The sequence below is a fragment of the Elgaria multicarinata genome, chromosome 7 (genome assembly GCF_023053635.1).
Source record: "Elgaria multicarinata webbii isolate HBS135686 ecotype San Diego chromosome 7, rElgMul1.1.pri, whole genome shotgun sequence".
In the NCBI taxonomy this organism is placed as follows: Eukaryota; Metazoa; Chordata; class Lepidosauria; order Squamata; family Anguidae; genus Elgaria; species Elgaria multicarinata.
Window position 1 is genome coordinate 108,930,252 of NC_086177.1, and position 17,119 is coordinate 108,947,370.

Here is a 17,119-nt window from a genome sequence, read left to right on the forward strand (position 1 = left end):
ACAACTCCCAGCATTCATGACCATTGGCCATGCTGATTGGGGCTGATGGGTATAAAGTCCAAAACTTTTGGAGAGGGAACAGGTTGTGGGGGAGACAGTCCTCTAAAGAGTCACATTGGCCTTCCAGGCTGAGAAATATTCAGGCAAATTCTCTCCTGGGCTGCACCTGAGTAGTCCTATGAACCGCTGGTCAAAGCCAGTTGCTCATATTCTAAGAGGCTGGGCTTGGGGACGTGATAAGTCTCCAGCTTGGCCACTTCTTGCCTCGTTTCCAAGAATTCCATCTCCTTTATCCAGCGAACAGTGCTGGAGCAGTTACCCACACCAAACCTGCACACAAATCCAGTTACCCAAGCCACCAGAAGTTCCAACATTTTAATATTGCAGCTTTGAAAGCATCTTATCAAGCAGAGAAGTGTTGCTTTTCTTTTCTTTTTTTTAACCTACAGTTGTTGTTGTTTTTAACCTTCAACACCCAACAGAGATGGGTGGAGAAAACACCCACTGGCTCATTTCATTCCAAGCCATGGTATTATTATTATTATTATTATTATTATTATTATTATTATTCCAGAACATTTGAGAACTACAAGTTCAATCACAGCTTTTAAAGCTCAGCTAAAAACTTTTCTTTTTCCTAAAGCTTTTAAAACTTGATTTTGTTCTGACTTTTATACTGTTAGTTTTACTCTACCTTGTGCCTGTTTGGTGCATTCTCTTCCCCTCCTTATTGTTTTATTATGATTTTATTAGAATGTAAGCCTATGCGGCAGGGTCTTGCTATTTTATTGTTTTACTCTGTACAGCACCATGTACATTGATGGCGCTATATAAATAAATAAATAATAATAATAATAATAATAATAATAATAATAATAATAATATATTTATTTGTAACCTGCCTTTTGCCCAATGCTGGGCCTCAAGGCGGCCTTACAAAGTTTAAAACATACATTGGAGGAAAAACCCACCCATAAACGTTTAAAATACACAACAAAATTAAAAGACATTAACATAGATGGAGGGTCAGATTATTCTCCAAAGGCCTGGTGGAACAAAAACGTTTTAGCCTGCTTCCGAAAGCCCATCAAGGAGGGAGCCAGCCTAGCTTTCCCGGGAAGAGAGTTCCAGAGAACTGGAGCAGCCACCGAGAAGGCCCTCTCCCATGTTCCCACCAAGCGCACCTGTGAGGATGGTGGGACTGAAAGAAGGGCTTCTCCAGAAGATCTCAAAGCACGGGCAGGCTCATAAGGGAGAATACGGTCTTGGTTTTAGGCGATCTATGATTGAAAACTCAAATCACAGTTTGAGCATCCAACTGAACAGTCAAGCCATTTAGAGCGTCTTTCTTTTTCTTATCTGCTCAGCACGTCAGTCTTCAGGTGCAGCGGCCTCCGGAGGGCCCAGCAACAGCTATAACTATAGTGCGTCAATTCAGAAGTCCTGCTAAGCCACGGTTTGCAAAGTCACTTGAAACCAGACTTTCCAATTTTGGTGTGCTGGCTAATCCAAAACCGTGTCATGTCCAACGGCAGTTAAGCTTCCTGAACCACGGTTTGGTGTGATCTCAATTGAGCTACTTGATGAGGCAGAATACAATAAAAGCTTTAAACTTTGGAGAGATGTGGGAGTACTGTCTGGAACCTAGGTGGGTTAAGTTGACGGCTAAACGGAAACAAAGCGGGTTAAAGAAAAAGGGAATCAAGGGGACGGCATACCAGCTGAGAAGGCATGGATGTTGAGCGCCATGTCCTGCTCTTCGCTGTCCACCACGTCCAGCAAATAGGCTCGGATTGGCCCCTCCGTTGCATCAGCGCAGAAATCCAAGACCACCACTCCCAGCACTGTGAGAACGATGCCAATTGGCTGCTTGTCTGGGACATCTCCAATGGCTAGACCTGGCAGAGAAGGAGGGGAACCAAACAGAAAGTGAGTTGTGTGGGGTTTTTTTCCTTGTAAAGGATTGATCCAAGAACAACATAATACTGCCAGAGATGTTGGTTATTAAGTGCCCTTTGTGCCTTGCAGAGAATCAGTTAAGACTCCTTTGGTCTTCCTTTTTCAGACATGCTGAAAAAAGAGAGGTTACAAAGGTCAGTCAAGGTAAGGTGGAGTTCGAAAAGGATTACACAACCTGTGAAGACACCCATTTGAAAAAACAAACAGAAAAGGAAGGAGGAAGTATGGAAATCTGTGTGACTGCAGTCATACCGTGGAGCCGAACGTGTTCTCAAAAGCAGGTTCTGGGAGCTGCTACAGAGCATTTTAGGGGCCTTTTAAAGGAGTAGTCCTTGCTGGCAGGAAAATCCCCACCTTCGATTAAAGCATTCATTGTTTAATCACCCCAGAGATCAAAAGCTTGCAGGCTTATTATATTCACTGTGTACAAAATTATGCATGGCGTGGAGCGTATGGACAGGGTGACATTGTTCTACCTCTCCCATAATACTAGAACCCAATGGGGTTCACCCCATGAAGCTGATGGGTGGGAGGTTCATGGCAGATAAAAGGAAGGACTTCTTCATGCAGCAAAGAGTTAAATCATGGAATTCGCTAACGCAAGATGTGGTGAGGGCCACTAATTTGAATGGCTTTAAAAGAGTTTTGGATAAATTCCTTGAGAAGGCCATCAATGGCTACTAGTCCTGCTGCCTATGTGTTATCTCCAGTATTAGAGGCATGCTGGGGAACATGGATGGGAGGGTGCTGTTGCACCATGTCCTGCTTGTGGTTCCCTGGGCGACAGTTGGTTGGCCGCTGTGTGAACAGAGTGCTGGACTAGGAACCTCTCGTGCAAGCACTGAGTAATGACTCAGTGCTTGCACGAGAGGTTCCTTTCCTTCCTTCCTTGGTCCGATCCAACATCAGGGCTCTTCTTATGTTCTTATGGGGTGGAGCTTCAACAGGGGATGGATGGTAATTTGGTGGCTTTGCACACAGGTGACCCCAGGTTGAGTGCCTGACAGGTACAGCTGGGGAAAACTCCTGCCTGAAACCTGGGAGAACCAAGCACTGTGACTTGGTACAAGGCAACTTCATATCTTTGGTGACATCTTTGGTGCTTCAAGAGCTCCATTGGCTACCGGTGGCTGCTAGGGTGCGCTACAAGGTCTTGTTGAGCATGTATAAAGCCCTGCATTGCTTGGGTCCTGGATACCTGAGCACTCGCCTTTCTCCTGTGTCTCACCATTGGCAGACTCGCTCTCAGGAGCAGGGCGCCCTGATGGTCCCCCGCTACAAATTGGAATGTGCCAGGGCCAGGGCTGTTTCAGTGGATGGCCCCCAGTTATGGAACAATGTGCCCCTGGAGATTCGACAGGCTCCCACTTTTAATTGCTTCAAATGCCTTTGCAAGGCGTTTTTATTTTCACAAGACTCTGGGGAGGGGTTGATTTAAATTGGGGTTGAGGGCTTTTAATGGTTTGAGGGTGAGGGTTTTAATGGAATTGTTGTAATGTGGGTTGAGGGTTTTAATGGAATTGTTTTATGTGTTATTGTAAAGCGCCTCGATGCCAGAAATGGCGAGGCGGCGCTATAAAAATGCTTTAAATAAATAAATAAATAAATAAAATACTCAACATGTACCCCTGTAACATGTTCCAGGCACAAATTACAAAATTAAAAATGCTCCCTCCACAGTAGCATAATGGCACAGAAGGGGTGCAGATGTTCTTTCTCCAAATGACATGCTGCTACGGAACTAGACTCAGGCTGAATTCCCAAAGATGGTAAATTCCCAGCTAAAGCAATTTCCCGCCAACGTTGACAGGGATAAGAAAAAAATCTATTCTTCCCCATTTAGCTATTTGATAAACAATATTTAGATCATGTTCTGATCTTTCTCTCCCCCCCTCCCGCAATGCACGCTCTAAGAACTGAAGAAGAAAAAGCAAAAAGGTCTCTCCTGCCCCCCCCCCTTTCAAATAATGCTGGAAACAGGATGTGTTTGCCAGATATGCATTAAAGGGAAATCAGAGCACAACAGGAAACATTTCCCTGTGAACAGGTTCCTACAGTTTTCCCATGCCAAGAGCCGTCTGCATTTATTTCAGCTCCTGCTGATATTATGCTGGCAACAATTATATTAATAGGAAGGTGTGTTTGGAAATGCAGCCCACCAGAGTGGCGATAAACATGGCAGTCGCTTTGAATGGGAGAGAAACAAAGGCTGGAGCAGAGCTTGGGATGTTGGCAGTTTCAGGGCTCCCTTATTGCAGGAAGGTGTGTGTGTGTGTGTGTGTGTGTGTGTGTCATTTATATTGCTGTGGCTAAAATGCTAGTGTGGAGATCCAGGTTTGATCTCCCACTCAGCCATGGCATTCATAAGGTGGCTTTAGGCTAGTTCATTGGCTGAATGTTCCAGAACATTTGAGATTTACAAGTTCAATCGCAGCTTTTAAAGCTCAGCTAAAAACTTTTCTCTTTCCTAAAGCTTTTACAACTTGATGTTGTTTGGACTTTATACTGTTAGTTTTACCCTATCCTGTGCCTGTTTACCCTACCCTGTGCCTGTTTGCATTCTCTTCCCCTCCTTATTGTTTTACCATGATTTAATTAGAATGTAAGCCTAAGCGGCAGGGTCTTGCTATTTACCTTGCTATTTACTGTTTTACTGTTTTACTCTGTACAGCACCATGTACATTGATGGTGCTATATAAATAATAATAATAATAATAATAATAATAATAATAATAACAACAACAACAACAACAATAACATTCCTCACCCAACAAATAATGGTTTGTTTTAATGGCTGCCAATTAGTTTCCGGGCAAAGTACAAAGTGTTGGTCATTACCTTTAAAGCCCTAAATGGTTTGGGTCCAGGTTACCTGCGGGACCGCCTTCTCCCATATAATCCGCCCCGCACACTCTGGTCCTCTGGGGTGAACTTATTTCAGTCAGCTAAAACTAGGCTGACATCAGTTTCCCAGAGGACCTTTTCTTCTGTCGCCCCCAGATTGTGGAATGGCCTGCCGGAGGAGATTCGTAAAATTAACTCTCTGTGTGATTTTAAGGCAGCTTTAACGACTAGCCTTTTCCGGCAGGCCTACCCAGATCAATGTAAAATCAATAATTTTTAAGATGTATTGATTCCTGTGCTAACGTTGTTCCCTGCCTCGATCCAAAGAGAGATGGGTAATAAATAAATAAAATTATTATTATTATTATTATTATTATTATTATTATTATTATTATCATCATCATCAAGTGGCAAGCTGCTCAGTCTCCCCTCACCCTCTTGTGTGTCTGCCCAGCTGCAGAGAAGACTTCCTGGTTTGATAAACAAACCACAGTTTCCCTGTGACATCCAAAGTGGGAAACTGTGGTTTAAGTAGCTAAAATTGTTCTTAATAGTGCATTTCAAGCTGTCAATTTAATATTGTTGTATGTAAACCACTTAGCGATGTCATTACATGAAGTGATACTTAAGTATTAGTAAGAAAGGAAGACAAGAAATGCCCTCTATGCAAATTATGATTTGATCCTACTCATAGGGAAATGGTGCCTTAACAAACCGAGATGTCTCCCTGTTGCCAGGTGTAGGAGAAGAAGGGGGGGGACTCCCTAAACCTGCCACTCATTCCCAGGAAGGTTACCCCACTAATGTCTAATGGAGCTCAGAGAAATTGTGAAGGTGAAATAAGCTAAGAGTCGTCAGTACTTTAGCAATACAAATGTATGAATGTCATCTGCTGCATCAGTCCGTTCGGTCTGAAATCTTTTTCCAGGTATTCTAGTAAGTGTGCATGCCCAATTCGCAAAATTCAGCTCCTTCTAAATGGAAGGCCACTTTCCCATTTAGGTGTGGATAGTCACATATACGTCACGAACAGCATTACAAATCCCATGCTGGGAATCCCATGCAGTACAATTTTCATTTGCATAGAAAAGATGCATTTACAGCAATCGTCTAAGAACAGTTATAACTGTTCCGAATCCCATTTTTATACACATTAAAAACGGGGACGTGGCTCTCAAGAACACTCTCAGCTTGAGAACTCTTTCGGGGAAAACTCTTAATGCTCATTCAACATGGGGCTCGCTCCTGAAGGGTAGGATTCTGGATAGGTTTTCCTATAAGCGGTTTGCCTGCATTTGAACAGCCAAGAGAAGCAGGGAGGGAGAAGAGAGGCCTAAAAAACATTTCCATGAAGAATAGGAATGTTGGCTTCTAACAAAATACATATGTATTAGATTTTCAGGATTCTGCAACTTTTTGAACTTGTATTGGAAAATAAGTAGGACACCCTAGATCTCAATGCTGCCAAATACTTGAGAAATGTTACAGGGCAGCTGAGTTCTTAAGGCCTCTGCATGACACACGTCATGCAGAGGCAAACCCAGGTTAGCCACTATGCTTTCTCACAACTGGGAGCAACAATTGTGGCTACCTAATGGAAGAACCTGTATGGTGCACACATTTGTAAAACATGTCTGTGACATTACAAAGTTATGTTATTATCCTATAAAGCCCTAAACAACTTAGGACCAAGATACCTAGCAGACCGCCTTCCCTTATATGCACCCAGTCGACATCTACAATTGTCAGAGGAGGTCCTGCTGGCCATTCCGAAATGAACGGAATGTCACCATGAAGAACCTTGGTGGCGGGGCCTTCTCTGTAGCAGCCTCCACCCCCCGGGAAAACCCTCCCTCGTGCGGTTCAGGAGGCGGAAAATGTAACGTCCTTTAAACACCTCCTGAAAACATACCTTCTCACACAGGATTCCCTGGACTGTAACTTTACCTGGTTTCATATTGTATTCTTAAACTTTTAACCCTTTAAATTTATTGGATACTTATTGTATTTTATGGTTTTAATTGTGCACTGCCCAGAGATCCTCGGCTAATAAAAGTAAGTAAGTAAGTAAGTAAATAAATAAATAAGTGTGCTGGGCAACAATTCCATAATTCCAATAATTCCTAGGTGTACTCCTTAAAAAGCGTATGTTGTGAATTGGCCCTAAGTTGTCAGATTCTCGTCCCAAACAGCTCCCTAACCTGAAAAATGGCCTTTCTGGGGTAGTGAAGCCTCACCCTTATCTCATATCAAGGCTAACATCCTCAACACACCAAATAAATCATGAAAGACAATTAAAGCCTGCAAATCAAACAACTTTGTTTTCCACGGCTTATTCCAATCCCAAAATGCATGTAGTTGAAAGAATTCCAGGTTCTCCCCTCCCTCCTGCTTAGTGTGTGATTCTATGCTGCTTATTTGAGCAGAGAACAGGCAGTACAGGGACCCAAGAATCCCCCGGCATTTATTTACCTATAATGGAACCGTTTAAGAAAAGGGCAACTCCAAAAAGGACACCGATGCAGAGGGCAAGAATAAAAGGCCGGCGTCGGCCCCAGCTAAGAGTACAGCGGTCACTGGCTGAACCTATTAAAGGAGTGAAGATCAGGCCCAGGATCGGACTAAGGAACCAAGTGAGGCTGTAGTACTGTTCAGGAAGACCTAAAAGAGAGGTAATAAAAGAGGGTTAGATTTTGGAACATGAACAACTTCAACCTAATACGAAGGGCACAATCCTATGCATGTTTAGGCAGGAGAAAAATTCCTACAACTCGCAGCATTTCCCAGCCAGCTAAGGGAATGCTGAGAGTTGTAGGACTTTTCTCTGTCTAAACGTGCATAGGATTGTGCCCTAAACTTCTAATACTAATTGATAAAGTTGCTGTAAAATTAGGAAGACTATTAGCATGCAGTAATTCTATTCCCCAGAAACACACTGGCCTGGTTCAGATGCGACAGGAAACCATGGTTTCCTACTACGTGAATGAGCCTGAACAGGTCTTGAACTCTCTCTCTCTCTCTCTCCTCTCCTTTTGCATCCATAAGGAGGCCATCAAAAGCATCTGCTTCCACGTTTAAAGAAGCCACAGTTTCCCATTCAACCTGAACTGTGGTTTGTTTAAAATCTAGTTATCAAACAAACCAGGATTGGAAACCACTGTTTGTTCCAGGATAGTTTTCCCTAGCTAAGGCACGCCACTTGGAAACAGGAGTGCAAACTTACATCACAGACTAAATGAAAGGCATGATAGAGGTGTACAAAACTATCCATGGTATGGAGAATGTGGAAAGGGAGATATTTTTCTCCCTCTCTCAAAACGCTAGAATCCAGTGAGGTCATCCCATGAAGCTGGTTGGTGGGAGATTCAGGACAAATCTTCACTACGCACATAGTTAAATTATGGAACTCACTACTACTAGATGTAGTGATGGCCACCAATTTGGATGGCTTTAAAAGGGGGTTGGATAAATTTCTGGAGGCGAAGGCTATCAACGGCTACTAGCCCTGATGGTTGTGTGCTATCTCCAGTATTCGAGACAATAAGCCTGTGTGCACCAGTTGCTGGGGAACATGGGTGGGAGGGTGCTGTTGCACCATGTCCTGCTTGTTCATCCCTGGCCGATGGCTGGTTGGCCCCTGTGTGAACAGAGTGCTGGACTAGGTGGACCCTTGGTCTGATCCAGCCTCAGGACACTTCTTATGTTCTTATGAAATGAGCACTGCAGCATATGAATAACTAAAAATGAATGGAGCAAACACAGTTAGGAGTGGGGAATATTTGGGGCTGGGGAAGGATTTAACCTTCTGAGAGATCAGGCGTTCTAAGACGTTAATAGCATCCTGCTGCTACAAGCATACAAGTATAAATCCCACCACGGCAGAGTTCATCCAGTTCTGGTAAGCCTTCTTCTCAAAGGGGTGCAGCCCCTGGTTGTATTCACAAGAGATCTGATCCTATGGAAGGACACAATGGCCATGTGTTGAAAGGCTTGGAAGCAAACCTTTTGAAACAAGGCTAGGAGAAATGGCAGTGCACCTCTTACTGCTGTTACCAGGGGTTGTTCATCATGGCCTTGCTCCCGAGGAATCACGTTCCTCCACTGAGCCCTGCTTGGCACAGCCTGAGGAATGAAAAGGGTTCAAAGCTGTGATGAGGAAGGCACAGCCGCCGAGCCCTTGAGCAGGGGAACATTTGGCAGATGCTACCTATGTGTGCTTTGAAACAGCTCTGTCATGACAGCAATTTGCTATTTCCCCAAACGCAAAGAGGATGTCAAACGAAGGGAAAGCAGGCTGTGAGGGCAATCTGGGCCAATTTCAATTTAAGGCACAGACTGAAATTGGGCTGGGGGGTGGGGGCGGACACGCACGCACCAGAGGGGAGGAAAAACAAGGTTGCAGAAGCCCAATGGATACGTCTAACAGCTTAATCAGAGCATGGTAACTGGGCAGCATTATGTCAGCAGTGAGCCTCAGGGGTGGATCCATAGAGGTCTGGGTGGATCTGAGCAAGGTCTTTTTAAATACTTTTCAGAACTACCGGTTGAGGTTTCAGTTGTCCAGAGTTCCGTTTCTGGAGATGTTGGAACAGCTAAACCTCCCCCACCCACCCCATCTCCCTCTTCAGGCATGTAAAACTATATTCCTGAGAAAACGTAGGACTTCAAAGGCCCGGGAGAAGTAAGGGTTTATTTTAGCAGTTTATATTCTCAAATGTGTGCTTCACTTCTTCTAAACTGCTTGTCTAAGCCATATTTTTTATGAATGGTTTTCTTGTTTAAGTATTGTTCTGGCTGAGCGGACATTCCTACGTCAGGCAGATTGGTTGTTAACGCCCCAGAGGGTGCTTCCTTACTAGGAACGAGCCTTTGGGCAATTTCTCTGGATACTTGAATGGAAAGGCCATCAGAATTTTAGGGAAGACGCCTCCACCTGCATGTGTGCGAGCGAGAAGGTGTGTGTGTTTTGAGAGAGCAACAGAAGCAGAGAAAAATCTGAAACCACCTGGTGGGTTGCAGGGCCTCTCCCTGGGGCCCGGATGGTGGGGTGCTTGCTACCTGGTTTGGCTTATATATTCCAAGTAACGTCAAGCTCACAAAATGACATAAGCCTCCAGGGTTCTTTCTTCACTAAAGAAAACGAGACCCAAGTACTAGCGACGCCTCAACTATATGGATGTTATCAAAGCCTGAACCTTCATAGGTTAAGTGCAATTAATAAAACCAATAAATAGGTATTTGTATGGTGGCTTTACGATTTTGCTGGTTGTGGAATATCACCTTTCCTCTTTTTAATCCCTGGGAGAAAATATTCAAGGGGACAAAGGTAGTACTGGCTATTGAGAGCTCCGGCTATTGGGCAGTATAGAAATGTAATAAATAAATAAATAAATACCGTATTTCTTCGATTGTAAGGCGCACACTAATTTCAGTACCACCAACAGAAAAAACAACCCTAAGACACACCCGCGATTCTAAGACGCACTCCATTTTTAGAGGTGTTTATATGGGGGAAAAAGTGCATCTCAGAAACGAAGAAATAGGGTATTAAATAGATATTTAGTGAGTGTAATGCTAACTTGTAGCCTGTAGATGGTGCTAGTGGCAGAATAACTGCTATAGAATATGCTTTTTATAAAGATTGCCCTTTCTAAGGCAACAATACTTAATTTACCACTTCAACTAATCACCTGAAAGGTCCCAATTAGCAATCAGGCAACCACGGACAATCTTTAAAATCTTATGGAGGTAAAAACATCCACTTTCCAAAGATATAAGTGTCCAGATTATGACTAGGATTTGACCTTGCAGCCATGATCAACAAGAAGCATTTCAGGTTTTCTATTGTGCATTTGACATCGAGTTTAAGCAGCAGTTCAGAGAGGACTGAAGTGTTGGTAGTTAAAGCACAGACAAATCTTAATCCTCCTCCAGACTCACGGCATGAGATAATTAGCCGGACTTTCCAAAACCTTCCGTAGCATTTGTGTAGATGTTTATAGATAGGACTCTGTACACTTAAGGACACCCTCAAAGCAATCTAACCGCGTGCACAGAATGGGACATAAAAACGTGAATGTATTTACTGGGGGCAACTTGCCCATTCCAGAACTGTCTGGAATTTGGGTAACGAATTAGCATCCCAAGGGAAACATGGAAAGGCACAAGGGCCTGTTAGGTGGACTCAGGATGTTATGATGAGACCCACACAGCAGGTGTGGGGCAGACAGAGGCCGCGGGGATCACTTTCGTTTATTTCCCTGGCCCTAGAAGCCAGCCCTCCCTGCACCAGCTTCTGAGATATCCTGAGTCTTTGTTCACGTACTCCCAAGTGCCTTCCTGAGGACTAGACACATATTTTAAAAAGTGATCACTGGCATTTTAACGTCAATTTCTATCATTTGACAGGATAAAGGAAGTGTGGAAGGGCTGCACAAATTTGTTTGTATTTGTATATCACCTTTCCACCAAATAACGCTCAAGGCAGCATTGCTACACGACAAAGCACGATCGTGTGAATTCTGAGGAAGAAAATCTCACCCTTAATTTTAATTTACATTTGCAACCTCAGAGGGCAGAAAGGCAAAAAGGGGCAACTCTTTTCAGGGTAAATTTCATGGTAATGTTATCGACAGCCAGTTGGGCAGTTCAGCTACTGGAAAACCCTGGCTTCAAACGAACCTGTTGACTTCCACCTTTCTAAATTGGTACAGACTGTTTCATAAGCAAGAGAGGGGGAAAATCCACTAGTATGCAAAGGTAAGCATTTTTGAGGGTGGACGTTCCCTGTGTGTTGTATAAACTAGTTAACAGCATCCGCCCATATAGATAACCCAACCCATTACTTGCTTTAACTTCCTTCTATTCAGCTCACTCCAGAAATCCTTATGGTTGGCTGGGATTGTGCTATACAGCATGGGATTTGGCTACAAATGCGTGAACTGTGAATACTGTTGGTATCTTAAGTTTCTAGACGTCATGAAGGAAAAATGCTTGCATGTGTGAGGGCATGTTAACTAACAGTTCTGAAAAAGCAGAGAGTCTGATCTGTGGTCTTTGGGATGCATATGAGAGAGATGGAACTTCTACAGTTTGCAACATCCCTGTCCTTTCCTGTCACAAGACCAGCTAAATGAATCTAGCTTGGGGAGTGGGCCATAGGGTGACCAACTGTCAGGATTTCCCCGGATTTCCCCTGGTTTTTATTCTATCCTGGATGTCCGGGGGGGTGGGGGTTCTGTAATTTTCTATAATGTCCTGGAATGACACACTTTCCCCTTTAAGACCACCATTAGTGTGGCAGTGATGAACTTTCTGGAGGCCCATATTGGAGCAGAAATGACACACTTTCCCCTCCTTCTCTCCAATCGGGGCCCTGATTGGAGTGGAGGAGGGGAAACCATGCTTTCTTGGGCTTCTGAAAAGCATTTCATTCACAACCGCCATGCTAATGGCAACTGCCAATAGCATGGCAGGAAGAATGACATGCTTTTTGGAGGCCCTGGAAAGAGTTGTTACCCCCCCCCACCCCACACACTGGGTGTCCTCTTTTTTGGTTTCCCAAATATGATCACCCTAGGGGGGGACCACTTTTATGAACTATAGGGCACAAATTGCCAAGTCTAAATCAGAGAATGGACTGCACCAAAGAGAAGAAAAGCACATCAAGTTCTTCTTGAAAAGGTGCGCCCCACTCCTCCCAGTACACCTGCAGGTGAGTATGGTGGTGCAACATGCAATGGAATTGCCCTTTGGCCTCAGTCAAGGAACAGCGAGAAAAGTTTTAGGAGCTAAGGATTGCTAAAATGCTGCTTATCTGAGACATTATCGCCTCATCTGATGTGGAACAAAACATCAGCAGGGTTTTCAATCCAGGTAGAGCAGAATGAAGGAGAGCTCTGTCTCTGCATTCCAAGCTACATGTCGGAGAACCGGACTTTATACACCAGTCGCTTGTAGAACAGCCTCTTAATCTGATCTGAGCTGACCAAGCACAAAATTAAAACCCACTCAAAATGTCCTTTCAGCTGTCGATACGAATATACGCACTTCTCTGGAGACTGGGAACTCCGCTATTTGAAGTATTATAAGCCATGTAAGAGCAGAGAATGCCGTGTTTTTCTAGCAGGAAACCCTGCATTCTATTATCGTAATAATTTAAAATGGGGGCAAGAACTTATTTTTGGCTGCCATGTCTCATGAGAGCTTTAAACTTACGTTATGATTTCTGGCAGGGGTGAAGGACCTCAGGTTCGGGGTCCCAAAATAGCTTTCCAGAGGTGCCCAGAATGTGCCCTTTCCCAACTACTGATTGTTGGGGGTTTTTCTCAGTTTTTCTTCCATTTGGAAAGGTTGAAATGCCTCTCCTAAGGTTTACTTATGGACGGTGAGAGCTTGAAGTTAAAATAGGCTGGTATTGGGGGGGGGTTTGTTGGCCTGCCCCCTTTGCCTTCAGCCATGCCCATCACTGGAATTCTGCCCCCCCCCCCAAAAAAAAACTTCTCTGAAATGAAATCTGGCTCTTGGGCTGCAATAGGGCCCGAAACACTGATTTAAGGGGTTCCACGTGGATATTTATAATATGTTTTCTGAGGATTTGTTGTGCAACCCGCAGGATCTTGTGAAGCCCAAACGTTTACCCCTCACGCTCTCAATCTCAAAGGAAATTAGCAAGTGATGATCAAAATACTCAAAGGGGTGGTGGTGGGGGAAGGGCTCCTCCTCTTCCTCCCTGCTCAAAATATTATTGTGCTGCACACTGCATTTGGCCCAATCTCAATATCTGACCAATCTTCCCTATTTGGGGAGTGGTGAGAAGGACCCTCTGCTCATATAGCCAAGGAAAATGGGGGATCATCAGGATTTGTGTGCAAAGTTCCACACAAATCTAAATTGCATGGATTGTCTCTGGGGCAGGCCTGGAAGGGAACTGGATAGTTCCACCTTTGGGCAACAAGTTCATATTCATGGCCTAGATGACCGTTTGTCCTTTCCTCCTTTGATCTACAAAGCAGTCAGAGGTTCTGAGACACCAAGTAATTTTTGATAACTTCCTCTGCCCTTGATTTAATTTGTTTATTTTTACTCAGGGGCGGGGGATCTTTTTTGGCCTCTAGCATGACTCTCCAGATACACACACACACATATCTCCCCAGGCCCACTCATGCAGTCAAACACACAACATACACGATACACAGCAAAAACAAACACTTTTTAAAAGTCAGCAGTGCTAGTGATTCTTCAAGGCTGGGGTGTCACAGTGTAGGTTCCCCAACCCTGTTTTTATTTATTTATTTATTTATTTAGAGTATTTCTATCCCGCACCTCAGCCAAAAGGCTCTCGGAGCGGCTTACAATGTATCAATAAAGAAGACAGTCCCTACCCTCAGGCTTACATTCTAAAAAAGACATGACACACAAGGAAAAGTGGATGGGGAGGGAAGAGGGAGAAAATAAAAAGAAATTAAGGAGACTGTTTAGGCTGGTGGGAAGGCCCTGCTCCGTCCTCTCATCTCCCAATGGAGGGGCAAACCAACAGCTCCTTCTTCTTCCCCACAAGGTGAAGATGTTAGTTCTGTGGGAGGGGGTGTGTGTCCAACTGAAGCAGGCTCTGATGGTCTGTTTTAACTAACTAATCATCTGAGGATGAGCGCTGGCAAAAAAAGAAAAGAAAAAAAGAGCAGGGCCTTCTCTAAGGTGGCACCCTCCTTGAGAATGCTGTCCCTCGTGAGGCTCATACAGTAGTATGGCTGTAAAGCAGAAGTGTTTGCCCCCATATTTGTTATGTACATATTTGTTATGAACTAATAACTCATTATCCTTATGGAGCCAAATGGCACCACCTATGCACAAGAGGGAGACAGCCAGTGCGGTGTAGTGGCTAAAGTGTCAGACTGGGAGTCGGGAGATCCGGGTTCTAGCCCCACCTCAGTCATGGAAACCCACTGGGTGACTTTGGGCCAGTCACAAACTCTCAGCCCAACCCACCTCACAGGGTGGTTGTTGTGAGGATAAAAATGGAGAGGAGGAAGATTATGTATGTTGCCTTGAGTTCCTTGGAGGAAGACAGACGGGATATAAATGCAAATATATATAAAAATAAAAAAATATTAGCAGGCTGGGGTGGGGTTATCCGAAGTAGAGAAAAACTTTAGGAGAAAATTCTTAAATGGGATGTGGGGAGACATCAAACAGCCCAATGAGGACAGTTAATGCTCACCAGACACAAAACTGTTGCGGGATGGAGAATCTGGAAGGGTGAGTGAAAAAGAGCCACTGGAAGCCTGAAGAGGGGTAATTCTACACCGCAAGTGAGGCAGGTGGATGGTTTTAATTTTTGTGAACCGCCCAGAGAGCTCCAGCTATTGGGCAGTATAGAAATGTAATAAATAAATAAATAAATAAATAAACATTTTATTGCACCGCCTGCAACAACCTAAATACCCAAAGAACTGCATCCTAGAAACTCTCTCATTTGCCGTTCGGAAAACCCAGAGCAGGACAATTTGTTGGTGCTCGATTTCATGAACCAGGGCTTGTTCCTGCTACCCTGGCCCCCGCCTCTTCCTTTCTGTTGACTTCTTGAGTGGGGGGGGGGGAGAAGAGAAATGGAACACCTCCCATTGGAAGTTATTTTGGAAGTGCTGGAAAACAATCTGGGAAAACAGGTCACCCCAAAGCACCCTTGATAAGCGAAGCTGATTGTAATTTTTTTTTTAACCTGCTTTTGCACAAAGCTTTGACGTCCCACACAAATCAATAGAAAACAATTTCGTTTGTTTGCAGCAATCGCTCCTGCTGAGACTCGGACGAAAGGGCATTTCCCAGCAAGCTACAAACAAACAGGACATGGGCCTACAGTAAATAAGTTTTGTTTGTTCTCTGCCCCCCCCCAGACAAAAAAAAAGGGGGGGAAGCTCACACCAACGACTTGCCAACAATAGTGGGACCCAAGGAGCTTGCAGTTCACAGGAAATTGTTAGCACGAGTCTTCCTAAGAAGCGAGGTCATGTGGTCCAAGGGGGAACTTGCTTATCACAAGGCACATTCAATATTCATTTTCTGATAAGCTCCGTAAGGACAGGGAACAGAAGAAAAGCCCGGTCCATTCTGACAACAGTCTTGCATGGAAACGAGATCACAGACTTTTAAGACTGGAGTTTTCAGGTTCCTGCCAAAAGAGAACTCTTTCCCCTGTCTATGGAGGGGTGGGGGTGGGGATCCCACCTCTCCCTTGGGTCAGGAGCGGCATTTGGGGTGTGGCATTTGCTAAGTCTGCTACAAGAAAGAGGTGAGGCGATGGCGACGATAATGATGATAGGGGAAGATGAGCCAAAAGTCTCAAGGAGGGCTCAGGTTTCATCTGGGCACTGGTACACCAAGCCTATTCTAGCAACTGAGATAAGAAATTAAAGTAGTGCCATGAAAAACCCATTCTTCAACTGGACAGCTTCTTGCTCTTAAAAGAAACTGCCAAAAAAACTAATGGGATGGGAAAAGGCATCAACCTTCTTCAGGAGGCAATAAAGGCTCGGGGCAGAAGATGTTATGACAAACACAGAGCTACTGTCAAAAACTGTATCTTTGGGTCAAGATCAGCCCCTCTGCAACATTTAGTAGAATTTACCCAGTGTATTAGGATCAGGCCTGGTACTTCCCTATTGCCATCTGCATATGATGCCATGTGCTTCCTCACCTGATCCTCTCTAGACACACAGGGAATTATATTATTTGTTATGGAGGGGTGGGAAGGAGCTTGACACACTGACACAGGATTCCCATTTTCAATAGCAGCCCCGTGTTTATTATAACTCCATGTTGAGAGACCAATACGCAAAACACTGGGAATTAAAAGCTAAAAGCTACCTTACAACGACCAATAGAAAGAACTCATAAAAACATATACCACTTCTTTCCCATTCCTGAGTTTCAGATTTGCTGACATTTCCAATCAGGGAGGTCTAGGCAGGAGAACCTAAGAAGAGCCCGGCTGGATCAGACTTAGTCCATCAGCACGACAATATCCTTTTTACGATGGGGTGACCGGAGTTGTACATTGTATTCCAAGTGTAGCTCGACCACAGATGATCCCTAATGGTCCCCAACATGGAATTCGCCCTTTTCACAGTTGCCACACTCATCCTTCACCTTGCCCCTCCCTCCTCTGCCAGTCTGGCTCTCCTCTGTAGCTCATTTGCAGGTAATAATACTTCGTATTCATGTAGCATTATAGCATGTTTAAAGTTGCCACCTTCAGCAAGTGCAATGGGTGGTGACTGTAGACAGGACCTTTTCAGTGGTGGCACCTGGATTTGGA

The 17,119-nt window shown here is 44.3% G+C and overlaps 1 protein-coding gene across 1 annotated transcript in view; it reads right to left on the reverse strand.

The window, feature by feature from the left end:
• The window catches only part of SLC45A4 (solute carrier family 45 member 4), a 113,540-nt gene that overhangs the window by 17,149 nt on the left and 79,272 nt on the right, over nucleotides 1-17,119 (reverse strand). The window contains exons 4-5 of the mRNA XM_063131184.1: nucleotides 7,276-7,464; nucleotides 1,719-1,898 (exon numbers count right to left, since the gene is read on the reverse strand). Of these exons, the coding sequence (XP_062987254.1) occupies nucleotides 1,719-1,898; nucleotides 7,276-7,464 (369 nt within the window). The remainder of the gene's footprint in view (nucleotides 1-1,718; nucleotides 1,899-7,275; nucleotides 7,465-17,119) is intronic.